General features: G+C 54.8%; 2 protein-coding genes across 3 annotated transcripts; both read right to left on the bottom strand.

Moving 5' to 3' along the window:
- Positions 1–406: 406 nt before the first annotated feature.
- On the bottom strand, positions 407–2744 carry CDK2AP2 (cyclin dependent kinase 2 associated protein 2). Of its 2 annotated transcripts, none has more exons than XM_055414939.2 (4): positions 2069–2744; positions 1667–1767; positions 1446–1578; positions 407–939 (listed from the first exon to the last, which is right to left on the bottom strand). In XM_055414939.2, exons 1-4 carry the CDS (start codon positions 2148–2150, stop codon positions 872–874), a joined length of 384 nt encoding a protein of 127 aa, XP_055270914.1. In that variant the 5' UTR covers positions 2151–2744; the 3' UTR covers positions 407–871. The 2 variants fall into 2 exon arrangements, with proteins under 2 accessions (XP_055270914.1, XP_088688555.1); XM_088832429.1 differs by having other exon boundaries at positions 1943–2071.
- Positions 2745–8631: 5887 nt separating this feature from the next.
- CABP2 (calcium binding protein 2) lies at positions 8632–15133 on the bottom strand. Its single transcript, XM_088832208.1, has 7 exons — positions 15026–15133; positions 14124–14351; positions 12003–12033; positions 11034–11168; positions 10228–10337; positions 9979–10126; positions 8632–8872 (listed from the first exon to the last, which is right to left on the bottom strand). The coding sequence occupies exons 2-7, from the start codon at positions 14286–14288 to the stop codon at positions 8847–8849; spliced, it is 615 nt and encodes a 204-aa protein (XP_088688334.1). The 5' UTR covers positions 14289–14351; positions 15026–15133; the 3' UTR covers positions 8632–8846.
- Between the last annotated feature and the right edge of the window lie 4273 nt (positions 15134–19406).

Below are 19406 nucleotides of genomic sequence, written 5' to 3'. Positions count from 1 at the left end.
CTCCAGCTGTGGAAGCAGCCCAGGCCTTGTGCTGCCCCCTGGTGGCATCTTGTGAAGGAGGGCAGGGCACTCAGCTATTGGAGTTCAACTCTTTCCACAAACAAGGGAGGGCCAGGGAAGGGCAGGGTCCCACTCAAGGTCAATGGGCAGTGGAGGCAAGGCAAAGCTAGGCTTGGCGGGTCTCCCTCCCACTCACTGTACCCGACCATCTCCCTCCGAGTCTCTTCTTTCCCTTTCTTTGTGGCCCACCCAGGCTTGGCAGAAGTACCAGGCTCAGAGAAATTATGAACTGTGGGCTTCTCTGGTGATCAAGTGGTTAAGATGCCATGGTTCCAGTGCAGAGGCATGGGTCCACGGTGCACGGATAAAAATAAATAAATAAAATAAAATAAAAAAGACTACGAGCTGAGAGAACAACTCCAAATTATATTTTATTTATATAAAAAGGGCGTATTTAGCAAAAGACACACCGAGAAAAGAGTTGTTATGGCCCAGGAGAAAAGGCAGGGAGGCAATGGGCCTTCTGAGGCCCTGCTGGGGGAGAGGAGGTCTGGGCAAAATGGATAAAAGTCCTGGGTAAGTGCTGAGTGGTGGGGGCCACAGAAAGGAGACAGCTCCTGTTGGATCAACACTGTTTGCAGGTCATGGGTGAGACTCACAGTGACCTCGCTGCTAACTCTTTCAGGGGGTTCCAGTTAGTGCTGCCGACTGGAGTTAAGAGCCACCCCACTAGTTCCTGGAGGGCACCCACCAAAGGACACAGGACAGGAAGCCCAGGACGGGAAGTGCAACTCGGGGTGAAGGCCAGGGAGAAGCAGGTGCTCTGCAGTGGCCAGGAAAGGTCCAGAAGCTGAGGTGGAGTCGAGTCCTGTTACGTGCGGGCGTTCCGCTCTGTCTCTGCCAGGCACTCTCTGACGAGGGCCCGGGCATGGATGATGCCTGGGGTGGGCATGGGCAAGTAACATACAGGATCTCAGCGACCCTCCACAGTGCCAGGTTTGCCCTCCAGAGGAAGACCCCTCCCTCACACCCCCTTTCCTTTCAATGAAAGCGACTATATAATCTAATGAGGGACTCGATGACATTAGAGGTTTAGACATTAACCAGCCAATTTACCCCGCTGAAATACAGCGTTGGATGGCATCACTAACTCAATGGACATGAGTTTGAGTAAACTCTGGGAGTTGGTGATGGACAGGAAGGCCTGGTGTGCTGCAGTTCATGGGGGCGCAAAGAGTTGGACACGACTGAGCGATTGAACTGACTGAAATACAAATTCCCTGGTCCTTCCTTAGAAACTGACTCAAAAATTTGAGTTCAGTTCCAGCGCCTCTCTGGATAGTGACCCTGGCCCTCGTCTAGGCTCGGCTCAGGCGGCCTCCAGAACTCCTTCCTTCCCTACCTTTTGAAGGACTGCAAGGTGTCTGTCTCCTGGCCTCACTTACCTCTCTTCAGGCGCTCCATGGCGCTCTTGCTGCCAGCGTAGGTGGGCCGGATCTCTTTGCCCATCTCTTCTATGACGGACAGCAGGTCGGTGTAAGTGCTCTGGGAGCCCTGGGCGCCAGGTGGTTTCATTGCCTATGTCAAACGAGAACAGGGCAGTGAGTTCAGGCCAAGAGGGCGCCTCTAGTCCTCATCCCACAGGCAATCCCTCAGCTCCACTCACCTGCACATAGCCCATGGAGGGAGGTCCAAAGTCATTAAACAGTGGTCTGAAAGGGGCAGCAGCTCCCGGCACAGAGCCCGATGGTGATGGGACACTTCCAGCTGCAAGAGGAGCGAGTAAGCGGTCAGCGCGGGTCAGGAGCGCCTCCTCCCGGCGCTCCAAGCCTCGGACTAGATTCGCCCCATTCCCTTCAAAGGCACGCTCCATTCCAGGCCGCTAAACTTCAGGACAAGCCCCCTCCCGCCAACAACCCTTACGCGACCACGCCCACTTTACAGGCCAGCAAACTGAGGCTCGGCGAGGACAGGCGGCGGGCCTAGCACACTGCAGAACTCTAGCCGTCTTCTCTTCGGAGACCTCGACCGCCCGGGCAGGCAAGCAGGGATGGAGCTGGGTCCTCACCTGTCGGGACCGGGGTGCCGGGCCCAGGCGTGCTGGAGCCAGGGGTGCTGCTGGGGGCGGGGGCGATGGGCTTGTAGGACATCCCCAACTCCTGGGTGCGGCGGACGCCGGGCGGCCGCTCCTCCCGGGTTGGCTGCCTGGCCTCTGAGCCGCGCTCTGATTGGCAGACCGGCAGCACGCCCCTGGTAAATAGAGCTCGGGCCGGAAGGGCGGGCGGGCACGAACGATCCTTCACTCCCGATTGGCGCGCGGAGATGTCACTCGGCCCTCCTCATTGGCAGAGACCGGCCCCAACAGGCCGCAACCGCTGCTGATTGGCCTTCGCCTTCCGGACCTCGCACCTGTCTGCTTTGGATTGGGCGGTGGCCGACACCCTCCACAATTGGAGAGTTCGCGGCCCGGGGCCGGCGCGCTCTCAATCCGATTAGTCCTCAAGCCTAAGGGGCGGGGCTCCGGCAGCCTGAGAGCTGGGTCTGGTCCGCTGCGGTTCGCGCCGAGCCGGGCTTCCCCGGCGCGGGTGCCGCCCTCGCACCTCACTCACGTTGCTTTGTACGTCAGCGTCCCGCTGCCCCGTCCCGGTTCGGCTGGGCTGTGGCCGCCGCTGCCGTCACCGCCGCGGCGCGCGCGCGCGCGCCTGTCCTCCGCTCTGGGTGCCGGAGGACGCAGGGCTTTGACGTTCCCAGCCCCGCGCCCCACCCCGTGCGCTTTTACGTCACCTTTCACCGGTTCCACAACCTGTCCCCGATTCACGCATGCGCCCTCCCTGAGGCCTCCCCATATGTTCCCATGGCAACGGGTCCTGCACCTACGCGGGTGATGCGCCTCTCCCTTCCAATTGCCTGGACCTCTGGTCTAGGCTGGTGTGAGGTACAAGGGCGACTTCAAAGACTCCTCAACCTGCCCCCCACCCCACCCCACCGAAGCCCCCATGCAGGTGCCTCATAATGACAATCGCAGGAACAGCTCACCTTGAATACTTAAACTGTTTGCCGGCCCTGTACTATGGACCGTCCTGGATCCTGGACTACAGCACCATCTGGGGTCAGACTGATGGTTGGAAGCTTACATCACGTCCTCTAGCTGTTTGCCCTTGGGCAAGTCACTTCAATAGGCCTCAGTTTCCCCGTCTGTAAAATGAAGATATTCAGTTCAGTTCAGTCGCTCAGTCATGTCCTACTCTTTGCGGCCCCATGGACTGCAGCACGCCAGGCCTCCCTGTCACATCGCCAACTCCCAGAGTTTACTCAAACTCATGTCCATTGAGTCGGTGATGCCATCCAACCATCTCATCCTCTGTCGTCCCCTTTTCCTCCGGCCTTCACCCTTCCCCAGCATTAGGGTCTTTCCCAGTGAGTCAGTTCTTCGAATCAGGTGGCCAAAGTACTGGAGTTTCAGTTTTAGCATCAGTCCTGCCAATGAATATTCAGGACTGATTTCCTTTAGGATGGACTGGTTGGATTTCCTTGCAGTCCAAGGGACTCATAGGATTGTTGTGGGGATTAAATGAATATTCATAACGTGTCAACTTTCATTTTCCTTTTTCCTATCCATATCTCCACTCAGATCCTTCCCCTCAAATATCATTCCTGACAACCCTGGATCTTAGACTCTCCTCCAAACATTAACCCTTTTCCTGAGACTATTCCTCAAAATCTCGTGCCCGTACCCCCCGCCTCCCCCCTCCCCAAGCTCTGTAGATTTTTCTCATGCCAAGGACATTGTTGATTCATTCAACAAACATTTTCTCACTCCATCCTCCATCTCAGGCCTTGTGCTGGACACTGATGGAAATGAACTAGTCATGGTTTCTGTCCTCAAGGAGATCCTGGTCTCAAAGAGAGACAGACAGGGAAGTAAAGCCACACAATAGAGTAAGACAGTGTGGATTCTTGTGACAAGGCATTCCAGAGGTACAATTCCTCTGGAATTCAGAGTAAGAGTGCAGCCTTGTGACATCACAGAAGTCTTCCCAGTAGAGGTGGCTTTCAATAGGTGAGTCAACAAAGAAACTGATGTTTTTATACAATGGACTCTTATTCAGCAATAAAAGGAAATTATCTACCCACAGAAAGACATGTATTGCTAAGTGAAAGAAGTCAGTCTGAAAAAGATACATGCAGTATGACTCCAGTGATATGACATTCTGGAAAAGGAAGACTTATACAGAAAGTAAACAAAGTACTGGTTGCCAGGAGTTGGTGAGGGATAAAATTGAATAGGTAAAGCATAATCTGGAAATTGGAAATGAGTGGAGTCCATAAGAACAAAGACAAAAAGCACTGCACCCTAGTTGATGATGTGGTTTCCCATGGGAGTATGGGCTAACAATTCTCGATGTTGGAATGAGAAGTTACAGGTAAGTGAGGAGGAGGATGCTAGAATGATCCATGTGGTAATGGACTAGAGTTGGAGATACCAATAGGATCTCATATTTAGCTTGATATAAATACAGTTGGTTATATGCAGAAATATTTAAAATTTTTTATATTCACAAGTTAGTGTACATATATATATCCTCATTCTATTAGCTTAGAGTGCCTAGCATCAACTTAACATCTGGATCTTGGTTTCAAATACCATTCTCCAATAAAATGAAGCAGAGTTCCTTGGAGAAGTGGCTGACTCTAGGACTGGGACAGGAAATATGCAAGATAATTCTGGAACAGCTAGTAGTGCCAGAAAGTAAGAAAATGCTAAAACAAAACTCAAAACTCCCAAACCCAAGCCCCTACAGTGATGTGGGTATGTCAGAGGGGCACAGGGGCCAAAGGAAAGAGCTCTCAATGGTGAAAGGTGAAGCACTTTGAGCAAGAAAATTAATAAAATAGTACTGGATTATAACTTGTATAAAATAAATATGAGTCCATATTGGTATAAAAAAGAGTGAGCAAATAAATGGAGAAAAGACAAATCAACCTTTAATAGGATTCTATGTAATAGGAGAAAGAAAATGAAATGAGTAATTTTACAGTACAGAAACCTGACAGAAACACTAAGCCAGTTCAGTTCAGTTCAGTTCAGTCGCTCAGTCGTGTCCGACTCTCGCCAAGTGACCGTCAAAATCAATAACGATGTCATGTTGATAATACAGATAGTATATGTTGGGATGAGAATGCCATTCTCTCTTAAGTATTTATTTGGCTGTGCTGAGTCTTAGTTGCAGCATGTGGAATCTAGTTCCCTGACCAGGGCAATTGAATCCCAGAATCTTAGCCACTGGACCACCAGGGAAGTCCCAAGAACCCCATTCTAACTGTGGTAAAAACAAACAAATCCCAATTTAGGGACATTCTATAAAATACCTGACTGGTATTCCTTAAAACTGACAAGATAATTAAAAAAGAACCCTAAAAAGACGTGATTTCTAGTGTAAATGGAGTCCTGGAAGGCACTCTGGATCAGAACAAGGGAAGAAGTGATGAAACCTGCATAAAATGTAGTCTTTAATAATACTGCGTCACTATTAGTTCATTGGGCTTCCCTGGTGGCACAGACCGTAAAGAATCTACCTGTAACGTGGCAGATCCAGGTTCAATCCTTGGGTTAGGAAGATCCCCTGGAGAAGGGAATAGCTACCCACCCCAGTATCCTGGCCTGGAGAATTCCATGGACCATATAGTCAGTGGAGTCTCAAAGAGTCGGACACGACTGAGCAACTGTCACTTTCACCAGTGTTCTTGCCTTGAGAATTCCATGGACAGAGGAGCCTGGCGGATAATAGTCCATGGGCTCACAAAGAATCGGACACACCTGAGCGACTTTCACTTCACTTTATTAGTTCATGAGCAGTGACAGAGGTACCATTCTAATGTAAGATGTTCCTAGAGTGCCGCGGTTCATTCTGTGTGTCGATCTGACTGGTCACGGGGTGCCCAGGCCGTAGGTCCAACATTATTTTCAAGTGTCTTGAGGGAGCGTCTGGATGAGATGCTCTGAATCTGAGTACTAAGTAAAGCGAATGGGTCTTCCCAGTGTGGGCTGAAGCTCTGAATGGAACAAAAAGGCTGAGTGAGGGGGCAGTTTTGCCTGCCTGACCTTTGAGCAGGGTCACCAGGCTTCTTTTGCTCTCAGACTGGAACTTCCAACATCAACGTTTCTGGTTTTTGGGCTTTTGGGCTCAGACTGGAGCTATATCACCAGGTCTCCCATATCACTAGCTTGCTGACTGCAAATCTGGGGATGGCTCAGTGCCCATAATTACCCGAGCCGATTCCTTAATATCTTTACACGGACACAATTCCAATTGGTTCTGTTTCTCTGGAAAGCCTTGACTAACACACGGGAGAAACTGAATGTGAGGTATTCAGGAGCTCCCTGTCTTGTCTTCAATATAATTCTGTAAACCGGGAACTACTCTTAAATAAGTGGATTAATATCCTTATCCGGGTGATGGCTACCTGGCTGCATATGCATGCAAAAACTCACTGAACTATACATTCATCCATGTTACGGAATATACATTATACCCCAACTATTTAAAGTGAAACTGAGACTTCTCTGGTTGTCCAGAGGTTAAGAATCCGCCTTCCAATTCAAGGGACATAGGCTTGATCCCTGGTCGGGAACAAAGATCCCACACCCTGCAGGGCAACTAAGCCTGAGCACTGCATCTACTGAGCCTGCAAGCTCCAGAGCCCGTGCTATGCAACGAGAGATGACCCCACGTGCTGCTGCAAAGACCCAGTGCAGCCAAAATTAAAAATAAATAAATAAATAAAGTGGACCTAATGTAAAAATCTCAACTGACAGCTTCTCTGTCAGGAGAAAAAACCCAGAAGATCCTGTAGCTCTAGCCTATTCCAACTGGCAATAGTGGAGCTGGAGGGCAGGTGCCCCCTTTAGGCAGGGGAGGGGGTTCTTGGCTCCACATAGTTGCGGCCTACTTATTGGTCCTTCTAGCCCTGGTCCCTGCTCCAGCTGTGTCTGCTTGGAACTTCTGGGCTAGCAGCCTTTTGGGGGTGGGAAGGCATGTGGGGGATTTGGGGGACCTGTGGGCACTGCTGATGCCAGCAGACACACGGCAGCCAATTAAAACCTCCCCACCAACCATCCCCCCTCCCTGGTTCCAACCACAGTGCCTGCCAAGCTGGGGCCAGTGGGAGGCTGACCTTGAGCAGGGTCTGCTCTTCCCCTGGCCCATGTCCATCATTCTCCCAAGCCCCTGCAGAGGGGACAGACTTCTTCTCGGGCAGCAATGCCATCTGTGCCCGCCGGTGGACGGTAGGGGGAGGGAGGGTGGACCATGGCTCCCAGACAAGCTGCGACTCCCCTCCTCATCCCCAAGCCTGCCAGACTGGCAGGAGAGATCACCTAATTGGGGATTAAGGATTAATTGTGATCTGCCAGGCAAGTGGTGCTGAGGCTGCTGCAGCCAGCCCTGGCACCTCGGTGTCCAAGCTCCGGACTGAGCAAGGCGCTGGTGGCTGCCTGCCTGCTCTGTCTCAAGGCCATCTTGTTGGCACCAGCACTGAAAGCTCCTCCCCATTCTGGGCCTATAGGCCAAGTTCATCCTTCCCAGCAGGTGGGAATGTGGCTGGTCATGCAGGGCTAGAAGAGGCCTCAGCCTGTCCGGGGTCCACTCCGACCGGAAGGTGAACTTTTTGGCTAGCACTGTGACTCTAGAGTCCCCAGGCCTGGCTGAAGTCCTCCTGATGCCTCTTCCTAGTGTGTGTGACTGTATGCCAGTTTCGCATCCTCATGGAGCCTTCCAGCACCAGGCACAGGGGCTGAATCAGCCCGGGGGGCAATGGGAGACCATGGCCAGTTTCTGGATAGGAGTGTGACAAAACACAAATGGCATTTTAGGAAGAAAAATCTGGCAGCACGTGCTGAACAGCCGGGAGCAGGAAGAGGGCGGTGGAGCTGGGAGAACTCCCGCACGTTGCTGAGACCTGGCCTCCTGGGTCCCTCGATATGGAAAATGGGGTTATGAAGACCATGGCAGGGCTGGAGTGAGGAGGTGTGTCATTTCGTTTCCCTGGGAGGCAAATACCAAGATGGAGTTTGGAATGTGAAAAAGAGGAAGTGTGATGAAGCAGGATTGGGCAGAGAGTCACTGGTTCAAGGCTGACCTGATCACACCTCGGCTAACCTAGAGGGGAGCTCGGAACAGAGCCCACCTGTGTGCTCGGTCAGTGGCTGCAGGCTCCTGGGAAGAGCGAGGCGTGTGCCCAAAGGCTGAGATATATCCTGAAGGGGCCTGTCAGCTCCCTCACCCCCCACAGCCCACCAGCAAGTTCTCTCTTGAAGGGAGCTCTGAGCTGCCCCGCTCTAAGAGGAAATGGGAAAGAGCTTGGGAGAAGCCCTTAGGCACGTGGTCTTCGGTTGTAACCCTGGGTCCAGCAGGAGCCCTTCACAGGGTGAGGGGCCATCATGCACCCAGCTCTGGGAGAAGCAGGTTGGGTTTACTCATCTGGGAACATTTCCCAGGACTTGCTCTGGACTGGTCGCAGGATCTAGGGAGGGCCCCTTACCCAACCAAAGTTCATAATCGAGAGGACTTCACTTTGGGGGCCAAATACCTGCAGGATGAACAAGTGAGCAGTGGAAGCTGTGTCCCCAGCTCGAAGATGCTTTATTGTCAGAGAAACAGAGCTGGGCAAGGGGGCTTGGTGGAGAAGTGGGGTGGGGGTGTCTCAGGCAAGGGCTGTGCACACAGGCCAGGGCAGGGAGGAGAGGGGGAGGGGTCCCAGCTGGAGGCGAGGGGCTCCAGGAACACACTGGCAGGCAGTGGCTCTGGTCCCAAGTCCTGTCCGCTGCTTCCAGCTTCTGTGCAGGCTCAGCGAGACATCATTCGCACAAACTCTGCCAGGACAAAGCCAACATTTCAGTCTGCTCTCTGGACCTCAACCCCCTGGAGTGAGGCGAAGATACTGGTTTTGAGGTGGGAGGGAGCGTGGTCAAGGGCAGGGCCTGCAACGGAGTTCCCTCAATTTGGTGGAGAATAGGCCAGGAAGAGGAGCTTTGTCTTATGGGGAAAAAAAAATCTTGTAACTGAACCTACTTTCCTCTTTGCTTTGGCTGCTAGGAAGCTCGGGAACACTTTGGGGCCTACCTTGGAGAATTTCTACACACTAACTTTCCTTGTGTGTGTTTAGTCGCTCAGTCATGTCCGACTCTTTGTGACTCTATGAACTGTAACCCGCCAGACTCCTCTGTCCATGGAATTCTCCAAACAAGAAACCTTCTCCAGGGGATCTTCTTGACCCAGAGATTGAACCCTGGACTCCTGCATTGCAGGCAGATTCTTTACCATCTGAGCCACCAGGGAAGCCCTGACTTTCCTTGAAAGTGAAAGTCACTCAGTTGTGTTCGGCTCTTTTCGGCCCCATGGACTACACAGTCCATGGAATTCTCCAGGCCAGAATACTGGAGTGGGTAGCCTTTCCCTTCTCCAGGGGATCTTCCCAACCCAGGGATTGAACCCAGCTCTCCCGCATTGTAGGCGGATTCTTTACCAGCTGAACCACAAGGGAAGCCCAAGAATACTGGAGTAGTTAGACTTTCCCTTCTCCAGCAGATTTCCCGACCCCAGGAATCAAACTGGGGTCTCCTGCATTGTGGGTGGATTCTTTACCAGCTGAGCTACGAGGGAAGACTTTACTTTCCTTGGCTTCCTTTAATTATTTAATCCTTGTTTTCCCTCTGTTGGGATTGGGTAGGCTTCCTAGATCTAGATGTTGGCTCCATCCACTTCTTTTGCTAAGCACCCTCGCTTCCCTAAGAACCGACTTTCTCCTCCTTGCGGGGTTAAGCATGGCTTCCTCCTAGGTCCTCCTGATGGTTAGCAGGGAGAGGAGGTAGGTGTGCTTAGCACAGAGCCTGGCGCACACACAGCGCTTGAGGCTCTTCCTCTGTGAAAGCTCGCGCAGGGTCCGCGGTGCTGAGCGTGGGGGGGCGGGGGGCGGTACCTTCGAAGTCCACCAGGCCGTCCCCGTTGAGGTCAATGTCGCGGAGGATCTCGTCCACCTCCCGCTGGCTGAGCCGCTCTCCCAGCAGGGCCTTCAGGGCCGCCCGGAGCTCACCCAAGCTGATGCAGCCGTCCCCGTTGGTGTCGAACTGCGGCGACCCCGGGTCACTGACCGAGTCATTCATTCGCGCGGCCCCTCCCTCACCGCCGACACGCAGGCCCCAATCCCGCCGGCCCCCGGGGACCTCACCTCCCGGAAGGCGTCCCGCAGCTCCCGGACTCCGATCATGTCCGCGGTCTCCGCCAGCAGCTTGGGGCCCATCAGCTCCACAAAATCGTCAAAATCCACCTTCCCGCCACCTGGGGGCCACGCCCATAAGAGTCTCGGAACCATCAGAGACCCCTGCCCAGCCCTGGCCTCCTCCGCCCTCCCGTCCTGGCCTGTGTCCCTCTCCCCACCCCACTAAATGGACCTTTCCTTCCCTCTGGGTCTCCTAGGCTGGGTCGTCTGTGTCTCCTGCCGGCTTCCCTTAATTTTCCCGAAGAGCTCAGTTGGGCTCAAGATCCTGACTCCAGTGACCAGGCTGTGTGACCTTAGGCAAGTCACGGGGACCTTTCAGAGACTGGCTGCTTGCTAAGTTGCTTCAGTCGTGTCCGACTCTTTGTGACCCCATGGACTGTAGCCGGCCACTCTCTGTCCACGGGATTTCCCAGACAAGAGTACTGGAGTGGGTTGCTATTTTCTTCTCCAGAGAATCCTCCCAACCAAAGATTTGAACCTGGGTCTCTTAAGTCTGCTCCACTGGCAGGTGGGTTCTTTACCACTAGTGGAGACTGTTACCTCGTCTAAAAAGTGGGCATGCTGGCCCTTGACCCACTACCTCAAGGGGGATGGTGAGATTCTCTGGAGGCAGAGAGCTTGCTGTGAGAATGACCAAAGTCCCAGGTTCTGGGAGCCAACCTGTGTAGACACCTCGGTTCCCTGGGCTGCCTGGTTGCCCTGACCATGGTCATGGCCTCTGGAGAACTGGGGGTGGGACAGTCTCAGGCACATACTGATTTGCTGGGAGATCTCGATGAGCTCCATCTCGGTGGGCATGTAGCCCAGCGTCCGCATGCAGGCCCCCAGCTCCCGGTAGCCGATGTAGCCGTCCTGGTCTCGGTCAAACTCCTGGAAGGCAGCCTGCAGCTCTGCCAGGCAGGGCAGGGTCAGTCCTTTCCACACGTCCCCTGGGACCCCAGCCTGGATTAGACCTTCTCACCTTGGTCCAGTCATGTCCATCCTTTCTAAACAGTTGTTTCTCTTTGCTACCCCAGGGCCTTTGCATATGCTATTCCTTTCATTCACTCTGCAAATATATAAGGGACATCTGCTCTGTGCCAAGCGCTGCTCTAGGTACTGGGGATGCGGCAGTGAAGAAAGAAAAAGGTGAAGGAGAGAAAGAGAGAGGGAGGGGAAGCAAGAGAGGAAGGGAGAAAAAAGAAGGAAGGAAGAGAGGAAGAGAGAAAGAAAGGAGTGAAGGACGTGAGAAAGAAAGAGAGGGAAAAACAATCCTTGACCTCATGGAGCTCACTTTCTGGAACATTCTCGGTCTTTGTGCAACCTGTTCAAGGAGGTCTTCCCTCTCAATTCAGTCCCCTCTGGCTCCTTTGATCACTTCCTTGGCAGCTCATAGCACCATTTGTACTTGCAGGTGACCTGTTGACGTCTCTCTCCAAAGGACACAGGCCAGATCTATCTGGTTGGCCACGTTTCCCAGTACTCAGAACTGGGCCAGGCCCACAGTGGGGCACCCAGGAAGTATTCGCTGGATGAATAAAAGGGGACCATGTCCCGCTGGGCAAATAGAACCAGGAAACAGAGAGCTGAAGGTTCTCTCAACCCCACCCTGCTCAGTCTGGTCCCCGTCTTCCCGCTTGGATCCCCTGCAGCCTGCTTGCTCCCAGTTCCTCCTGGAGACTGCTCGGACCCCCACCCAGTGCCCCCCAACTCCAGAAACTCTATTTCCTTCCCCAACCCTTTACCTTCAATCTCCTCTGGCCGCAGCTCCCGGTCCTGAGGGAAGACAGACGGGTTAAGAATTCCCTGGACAACCCCCCGGGTACCTGCACCTCCTCTTTCTTGTTCTCTGGGGCCCCCCACTCAGCCCCCACAACATGCAGGCACTCCTCTCCTCCCGCCATTCCTGCTGATGGGCTGGGCGTCTGGGCCCCCCTTCCCTGTCCCCTGCATGCCCCCTCCTGGACCTCCGTTAGCCAGAGGTGGAGCGCAGGGCGGACAGGCCCTCCGGCTTGGCCACGGGGGCATCAGAGTCACCACGTCTCTCCTGTTCTCCTTATTCCTCTTTAGGGGCCTGGCCCCTCCCTGCCCGTCCCCTTGGGGCTCCTGTCTCTGCCGTTTCTCTGAGTCACTCTCTGCCCGCCTCTTCTCTCTTTCCTGGCCTGTTTCCCCAGGTCCCCCCGTTTTGATCTTATGTCTGTTTCTCCACACCTTTCTGTCCCCCATGTCCCTAGATCTGTGAGCCTTTGCTCTGAGATCCCCACTCAGTCCTCTCCCCCCACTCAAGGAGAGGCAAAACCTGGGGGCAAGGGTGGGGGCCGGAGGCAGGCAGGTGGTGGCCGTACATACGAGCTGGGTGGCGGCGATGCTGGGCCGCAGGAAGATGCAGGCGGGCCCCACCACGCTGCTGAACACGGAATAGCCCTGGACGCCTGGCCCAGGGGCCCCCGGCTCCTCGGGACTGGGGCTGGGGCTGGGGCTGGGGCCCAGGCCATGGCGCGACCCCCCTGGGGGGGAGCCAGGCCACTGCCAGCGGTCCTGCAGCAGAGCCAGCCGTGAGCTAGGGCAGTGATCCCTCTCCACCCTCACTTGCCAGCCTCTCCCATCACTAGAATCCAGCACAGGACAGTGGAACCTCACCATCAACAGTCTCGACTGGAAGGGTCCACTCCTTTACTGTTCAGAAGGGGCAAACTGAGGCCCAGAAAAGGGGCAAGGCACAGGGCCATGGTCACTCCAGAGGGCAGGGGCAGCAGCAGGAAGGGGGCAGTTGGGTGGGCAGTTGGGGGGTCTGACGAGCTTGGCAGCGGGAGGCCCAGAGGTCCGCAGGAGCCAAGACCACGATAGGTCAGAGTCTGGGGTCTGCCAGGGAAGATCTTGGTCGACAGTGGTGGGCGCCAACCCCTTCATCCCACCTGTGACCCCAGTCGGGCCCTGCCCACCCCATCAGACCCTTTCAGGGTCCAGCCCAGCCTCCCGGCCTTGGCTTCTCCCCCACTTAACCCTCCTACCTTAGGCGCCCGGTGCCGGGGCCGCTTGGCACAGTTTCCCATGGGCCCTTGAACCATGCCAGGCCTGGAGTCCCGGGGGCAGCCCAAGGCTGGGCCTCGGAGGATGCTGTGGGCTCCCACCGGCTCCCAGTGAGAGTCTGGGATCACTGCAGGGGATTTTCCGAGGGTTTTGTGGGGAAGATCGCAGGCGGGTGGGCAGGCGGGGAGCCTGGGGCACAGGGGCTTGGGTCCTAATCTGGGATTATCTCTGAGCATCTCTGCTGGTGAGAGTGGCCACTTGGGGCGCAAGGCCCCCCCTAAAGGCACAGCTTCCCCGTGCTCACTCCTGAGGGTCTTGCAGACACGCCCTCTCCAGCATCCTCTCCCCCCAGCCTAATCTGGAGAGATTTAATGTCTTCAGAAGCAGGGCCTAGACCTGGAAGGAGGAAGCCAGGGGCCTTGATTACCAGGGTGGGTTGGGTCATCTCTCCAGAGAATGGCAGACTCAGGAAGCACCTGCCCCTCCCTGCTGGACCCCTGCTGTCACCTCAGAGCATCCGCCCAGCCTGCCTGCCCTCGGCACTCCTGCCTGGACCTGCCCCGGCCCTGCTACTTAGGCGAGGACCCAAGGACAGCTGACCCTGGGCTCTGCGGGCTGGAAACAGGGCTCAGTGATGGCAGAGGTTGGGGGGGATGCCAGCCTCCCTCTGGGCTGCTGAGTGGCTGCCGACCCCTCCATCAGAGTGCATGTCTGAGCTCCCCTCCCTGGGCTCAGCCCTGGGTTTATCCTGTGGGGCCCCGGCTAAGGCGTGGGGTCCTGCTGTTCCCTCACAGTCCCCTCAGCTGAGGATGATCCCACACCCCGGCCCCCTTTACCTGCCCGTAGGCGGCCTGCACCTGAGCCTCCAGTTCCCGGAGGAGCGCCCGCCGCCTGGTGGCTGCTGGGCTAGCAGGGGCCTGGCTAGGCCCTGGTGTGACCTTGGAGGGGGTGTGGTCCCCTGTGGGGAGGCTGCCATCTGCCGGGCCCTGGGGTAGGGCCATGGAGACGAGCGCTCAGCACCTCCTGCCGTCTGAGGGGCACTGCCCACTCCACTTTCCCAGGACCTGCGGGAGGGTGGCCTTGTGGGCAGCTGCAGGTGTGGTCCCTGCAGGGTCCCTGCTACTCTTCTTCCTGTTTCCAGCTGCAGGGGCTGGTGGGCCCCAGGCCCTCCAAAAACCCCATCTTTCCTAGCTCCCCGAACCCCTCACACAGCCCTTCTCTGAAACCCTACCTTGCCACCCAGCGCTCAGGCTGCTGCAGACTGTGCCCGGGACTGCTTGCGTCACAGCGGCCTCTCTGCCCACCTCCCCATGTGCCCCTCCGCCTCTGAGTCTGCTGCTCTCTGCCCCTCCCCGGCCCCTCTGCTCCGGGGGGTCTCTAGTGTCTGTCTCACCTGCAGTTCTTGCTCCGACCCCTGCCCCCTGCCGATGTCTGCCCCGCTGTGTCCCTGTGGGTCCCCCTGCCAACGTCTGCCCAGCTGTGTCCCTGTGGGTCCCCCTGGCCCCTGCTGACGTCTGCCCCGCTGTGTCCCTGTGGGTCCCCCTGCCAACGTCTGCCCCGCTGTGTCCCTGTGGGTCCCCCTGACCCTGCTGACGTCTGCCCAGCTGTGTCCCTGTGGGTCCCCCTGCTGACATCTGCCCCGCTGTGTCCCTGTGGCCCCCTGCCCGCTCGTGCCCATCTCTTTGTCCGTTTCCTCCATCTGTTGGGTGAGACTCTTTCCCACATCGGTCTGTCCCACCTTCTGTATGTGTATTCTCGCTCTTCCTGTTCTCCGTAGGGTGCCCTCTCCAAGGATGGCTCCTGGACTCTGGAAAGACCATCCCCCTAAGCCCCATCCCAGATCTGCCCCCCCTTCCCCTACCCAGAGCCCTGGGGTATCTCTGCACTTGTCCACCTCCCCACTTCCGCCCGCACCTCCCACCTAACCTGTGCTGACCTCCCACTTCCTGTTTCTTGGGGAGAAGGGTGGGGGTGGGCCAGGCAGCCTGCAGTGGCCTCGTGTGTGCCCCTCCCCCCAGGTTTTGCCCCCAGCCCACTCACCGCCCAGCTGCTGGCTCCTCACCTCCCAGAATGAGGTCAGTTCTCCTGCCCCAGCCCTGCTCCAGGCCCCTCATGATTTATTCACCTGCCCCCCGCACCGGCCTTTGTCCAAGGGAACTAGATCCCACCAAGTACCTGTCACCTGAGCTGGTGGCGCTGGCCTCTCTTGGCCACAGCATGGCCATCCATTCACGTATTTCTTTTGCAAACACCTGAGGTCTGCCGGGATCCAGCCCCGGGCCAACATGACAGACCCCGTCTGCTCTGAGGGCCCTGCTTTCAGGCACATCTAATTCAGAAAAGGGCCAAGAGACAGTCTCCAAGTGCTTTGGGGCAGGGACCTAGGCATTAGGAAGGCTTCATGGGGGACATGGGCGGGTGGGCAGCATTCTAGGCGTTGCCCACTGATGTTTACCTAGGTGAGTCCCAGGGTCCCCAGCAGGGATCAGCTGTGAACATGGGGTGTTCCAAGGCCCTGGAATCCAGCAAGGTCTGTGGGTGGAGGCCCTCAGGAGGGAGGAAGGGCTTGTAACCCCTGCAAAGGCTGCAAGAGGTAGGAGACAACTCCCAGGAGACTCATTTCAGCAAATGTCTGTGGACCCCCTGCTGTGTGCCTTTCTGGGACCTCTCACCTGGTCTGCGCCTTCAGCAAACCCAGAGCCACTGTGCAGGGGTGAGCGCAGGGAAGGGCCTGATTGGCTGTCAGGAGGAGCATGGAGACCTTGCTGCAACAGGGGCCGGGGAAGTGACCTGTGAGCCAAGACCAGAGGGATGAAGGGAGTGACCTCATGAAGGCGGGGTGGGTGGACTTGCAGGCAGAGGGCATGGCCTCCACAAAGTCCTGAGTGAATCTGAGCAAAGGTCAGGGTTGAGAGGCCCGTGGATGCTGGCTGGTGGTCAAGGGTGGCTCTTTGTGACCGTTCATATTGACTGTCTGAAGGCTCAGCTTCAGCATCCTCAGTCCCTCTGCACCCTGGGTCACAGCTCCTCCTGAGGCCAGGCGTGAACAGCATCCCCAGCGGGACTACAAACATCCCTCAGAGAGTTCTTCTGTTTTCTGCATGGTCTTAGAACGGACCTGCAGGCCTGGGATCCCCCCTGCATTTGCTGTGTGACCCTACGCAAGGTATTTCACCTCTCTGAGTCTTACTTTCCTTATCTGGAAAGTAGGGGTTGACCTAGTATTTGCCTCATGGTGCCTTTATGAAAATTAAATGAGAAAAGACCAATCAGGTTCCTGGCATATTGGAAGGGCTCAAAAAACTGTGGATGTCACATAAGATGCAAGAATCCATGTCCAAATAACCTAAGAAGGTGGGGAAGTGTTGAGAAATGTGTCCCAAAGTATAAGCCAAAGAAGTGGAGACGATCACTGGTCAGCATATGTGGGCTGGAAGCATTTTCAATTAAGGAGCAAAGCCTTCCTGTCCGGCTCCAGGGTCCAAGATGACCAGGTGGATCAGTCATCTTGGATGGATGGTTGGGCAGATAAGTGAGCGGTTGGATCGGTTGCCAGATGATTTGTTGGGTTGATGTTTGAATGGTTGGTGGTGGGAAGGATGAACAGTTGAGAAGATGGATGGATAGACAAACATGGATGGAAGGATGAATGAATGGACAGGGGGACGTATAGTTGAGCGGACAGATGGGAAGTTGGATGAGTGAATGGGTGGACGGTTGGGCGACTGACTGCATGGAAGGATGGGTAGATGATTTGGTGGGCTAACGGTTTCACAGACAGATGGTTGGCTGCATGGATAGATGGGTGAACGAAAAGATGGAGGGACAGACACGGAGAGGGCGACTGGGTACGTAAATGAGTAGTGGCTGGGCAAATGAGATGGTGGGTAAATGGACAGGTAGATGTTTGGTCTAATGTTTGGTTGTTGAATAGCTGAATAACTGCGTGAAAGTGAAAGTCGCTCAGTCGTGTCTGACTCTTTGCGACCCCGTGGACTATATAGTCCATGGGACTCTCCAGGCCAGAATACTGGAGTGGGTTCCTTTCCTTTCTCCAGGGGATCTTCCCAACCCAGGGATCGAACCCAGGTCTCCTGCATTGCGGGCGGATCCTTTACCAGCTGGGCCACAAGGGAAGCCTATCCCTTCTCCAGAGGGTCTTCCTGACCCAGGAATCAAACCAGGGTCTCCTGCATTGCAGGTGGCTTCTTTACCAACCGAGTAACTGGGTAGATGGGTATATAGATGGACAGACAGATAAGTGGAGGTGGAGAGATGGCTGGTTGGATGGACTTGCTGTTGAAGGTCTTACATTCTTTAGTCAGAGTTCATTAGGGTAAAGACCGTATTTTACTTGTTTCAGTGTCTTCCCTTATGTCCAGTCCAATCATTGCTGAGACACACTAATCAATGTGTGAATAAAGACTTGTGCTTGGGGACTTCCCTGGTGGTCCAATGGTTAAGACTCTGCACTACCAGTGCAAGGGGTGTGAGTTTGATCCCTGGTTGGGGAACTAAGATCCCACATGCTCCACAGCACAGCCAAAAAATACCAATAAGAATTTCTAAAAAAAAAAAAAAAAAAGACTTGTGTCTTTCTCCTCCTACTCTGAGTTGAGTTGTGATTCCCCTAAAGATGATGGTTCCTTCTCTATCCTGTTCCCCATAAGCCAAACCCAGGCATGGCCGGTGGTAAGATATCACTTAAGATATATACACACACTCACTAGGATAGCTACAGTGAAACAGACAAACAATAACAATCATTGGTGAGAATGTGGAAAAGTTGGAACCTTCATAGGCCGCTGCTGGGCTTATAAAATGGTGCAACCAGTTTGGAAAAGAGTTTGGCAGTTCCTCAAAATGAGTCACCACATGACTCAGCAACTTCACACTTAGGTATATACCCAAGGGAATTGATCAGTTCACCCAAAAACTTGTGTGTAGCACTGTTACACACTTGTGTGTTGCTCAGGAGTGTCTGACTCTTTGTGACCCCTGGAATTCTCCAGGCCAGAATACTGGAGTGGGCAGCCTTTCCCTTCTCCAGGGCATCTTCCCAACCCAGGGATTGAACCCAGGTCTCCCACATGGCAGGCGGATTCTTTATCAGCTGAGCTACCAGGGAAGCCCAAGAATACTGGAGTAGGTAGCCTATAACTTCTCCAGCGGATCGTCCCACCCAGGAATCGAACCGGGGTCTCCAGCATTGCAGGCAGATTCTTTACCAACTGAGCTATCAGGGAAGGCATTACTCACAACAGTCAATAAATGAAGCAACCCAAATGTCCATTAATACATAAATGGGTAAACAAAATGCGTATGTCCAGACAATGGAATATTATTTGGCCATGGATAGAAATGATGTCCTTACCCATCCTACAACATAGATGAAGCTTGAAGACATACTAAGAGAAAGCAGCCAGACATGAAAGGCCACATCGTGTATGATTCCATTTATATGAAATATCCTGAGGAGGCAAATCCATAGTGACAAAACAGATTGTGTGTGTGTTAGTCACTCAGTCGTGTCTGACTCTCTGTAACTGTAGCCCACCATGCTCCTCTGTCCATGGGATTCTCTAGGCAGGGATGGCTGGAGGGGGAAGGAAGCGTGATGGCTAATGGGTCCGGGGTTTCTTTTTGGAGTGATGAAAATGCTCTGGCATTAGCGGTGATGATCACACAACACTGAATATACCAAAACCCACAGAACATACACTTTGTAAGGGCGAATTTTGTGTAGCAATAAAGCTCTTACATATAGTTTAAACCCCACCAAAGACAGAGGCTGACATATACGTGGACTGGAGGTGGGGGACGGACACAGGAAGCTGCCTGCCCCACGCGCCTGGGAAAACTGTGCTCTGGGCCTCAGAGGAAGAGGCCCCAGTGTGGCCGCAAAGCTAGACCACAGGCTGGGCTGGGGGAGCCAGAGGACTGTGGGTAAAAGCAGTTACCAGAACACTGCAGCATGGTGCTAAGGCCTGCCCAGCGGGCCCGAGCATGACGGCTGGAGTGTGAGCTGGCAGGAGGCCTGCTGGCTGGCAGGGTGTCTCCAAGCTCCCAGGTGTGTGATGCCTGTCCACAGAAGGAGCGCAGGCGTGCCAGGCCAGAGC

This window comes from Moschus berezovskii, chromosome 25 (genome assembly GCF_049115385.1).
Source record: "Moschus berezovskii isolate FMDL1 chromosome 25, NW_MosBer_1.0, whole genome shotgun sequence".
NCBI classification, from domain to species: Eukaryota; Metazoa; Chordata; class Mammalia; order Artiodactyla; family Moschidae; genus Moschus; species Moschus berezovskii.
The sequence above is the reverse complement of the archived record's forward strand: the minus strand, read 5'-3'. Positions and strand labels throughout refer to the sequence as shown.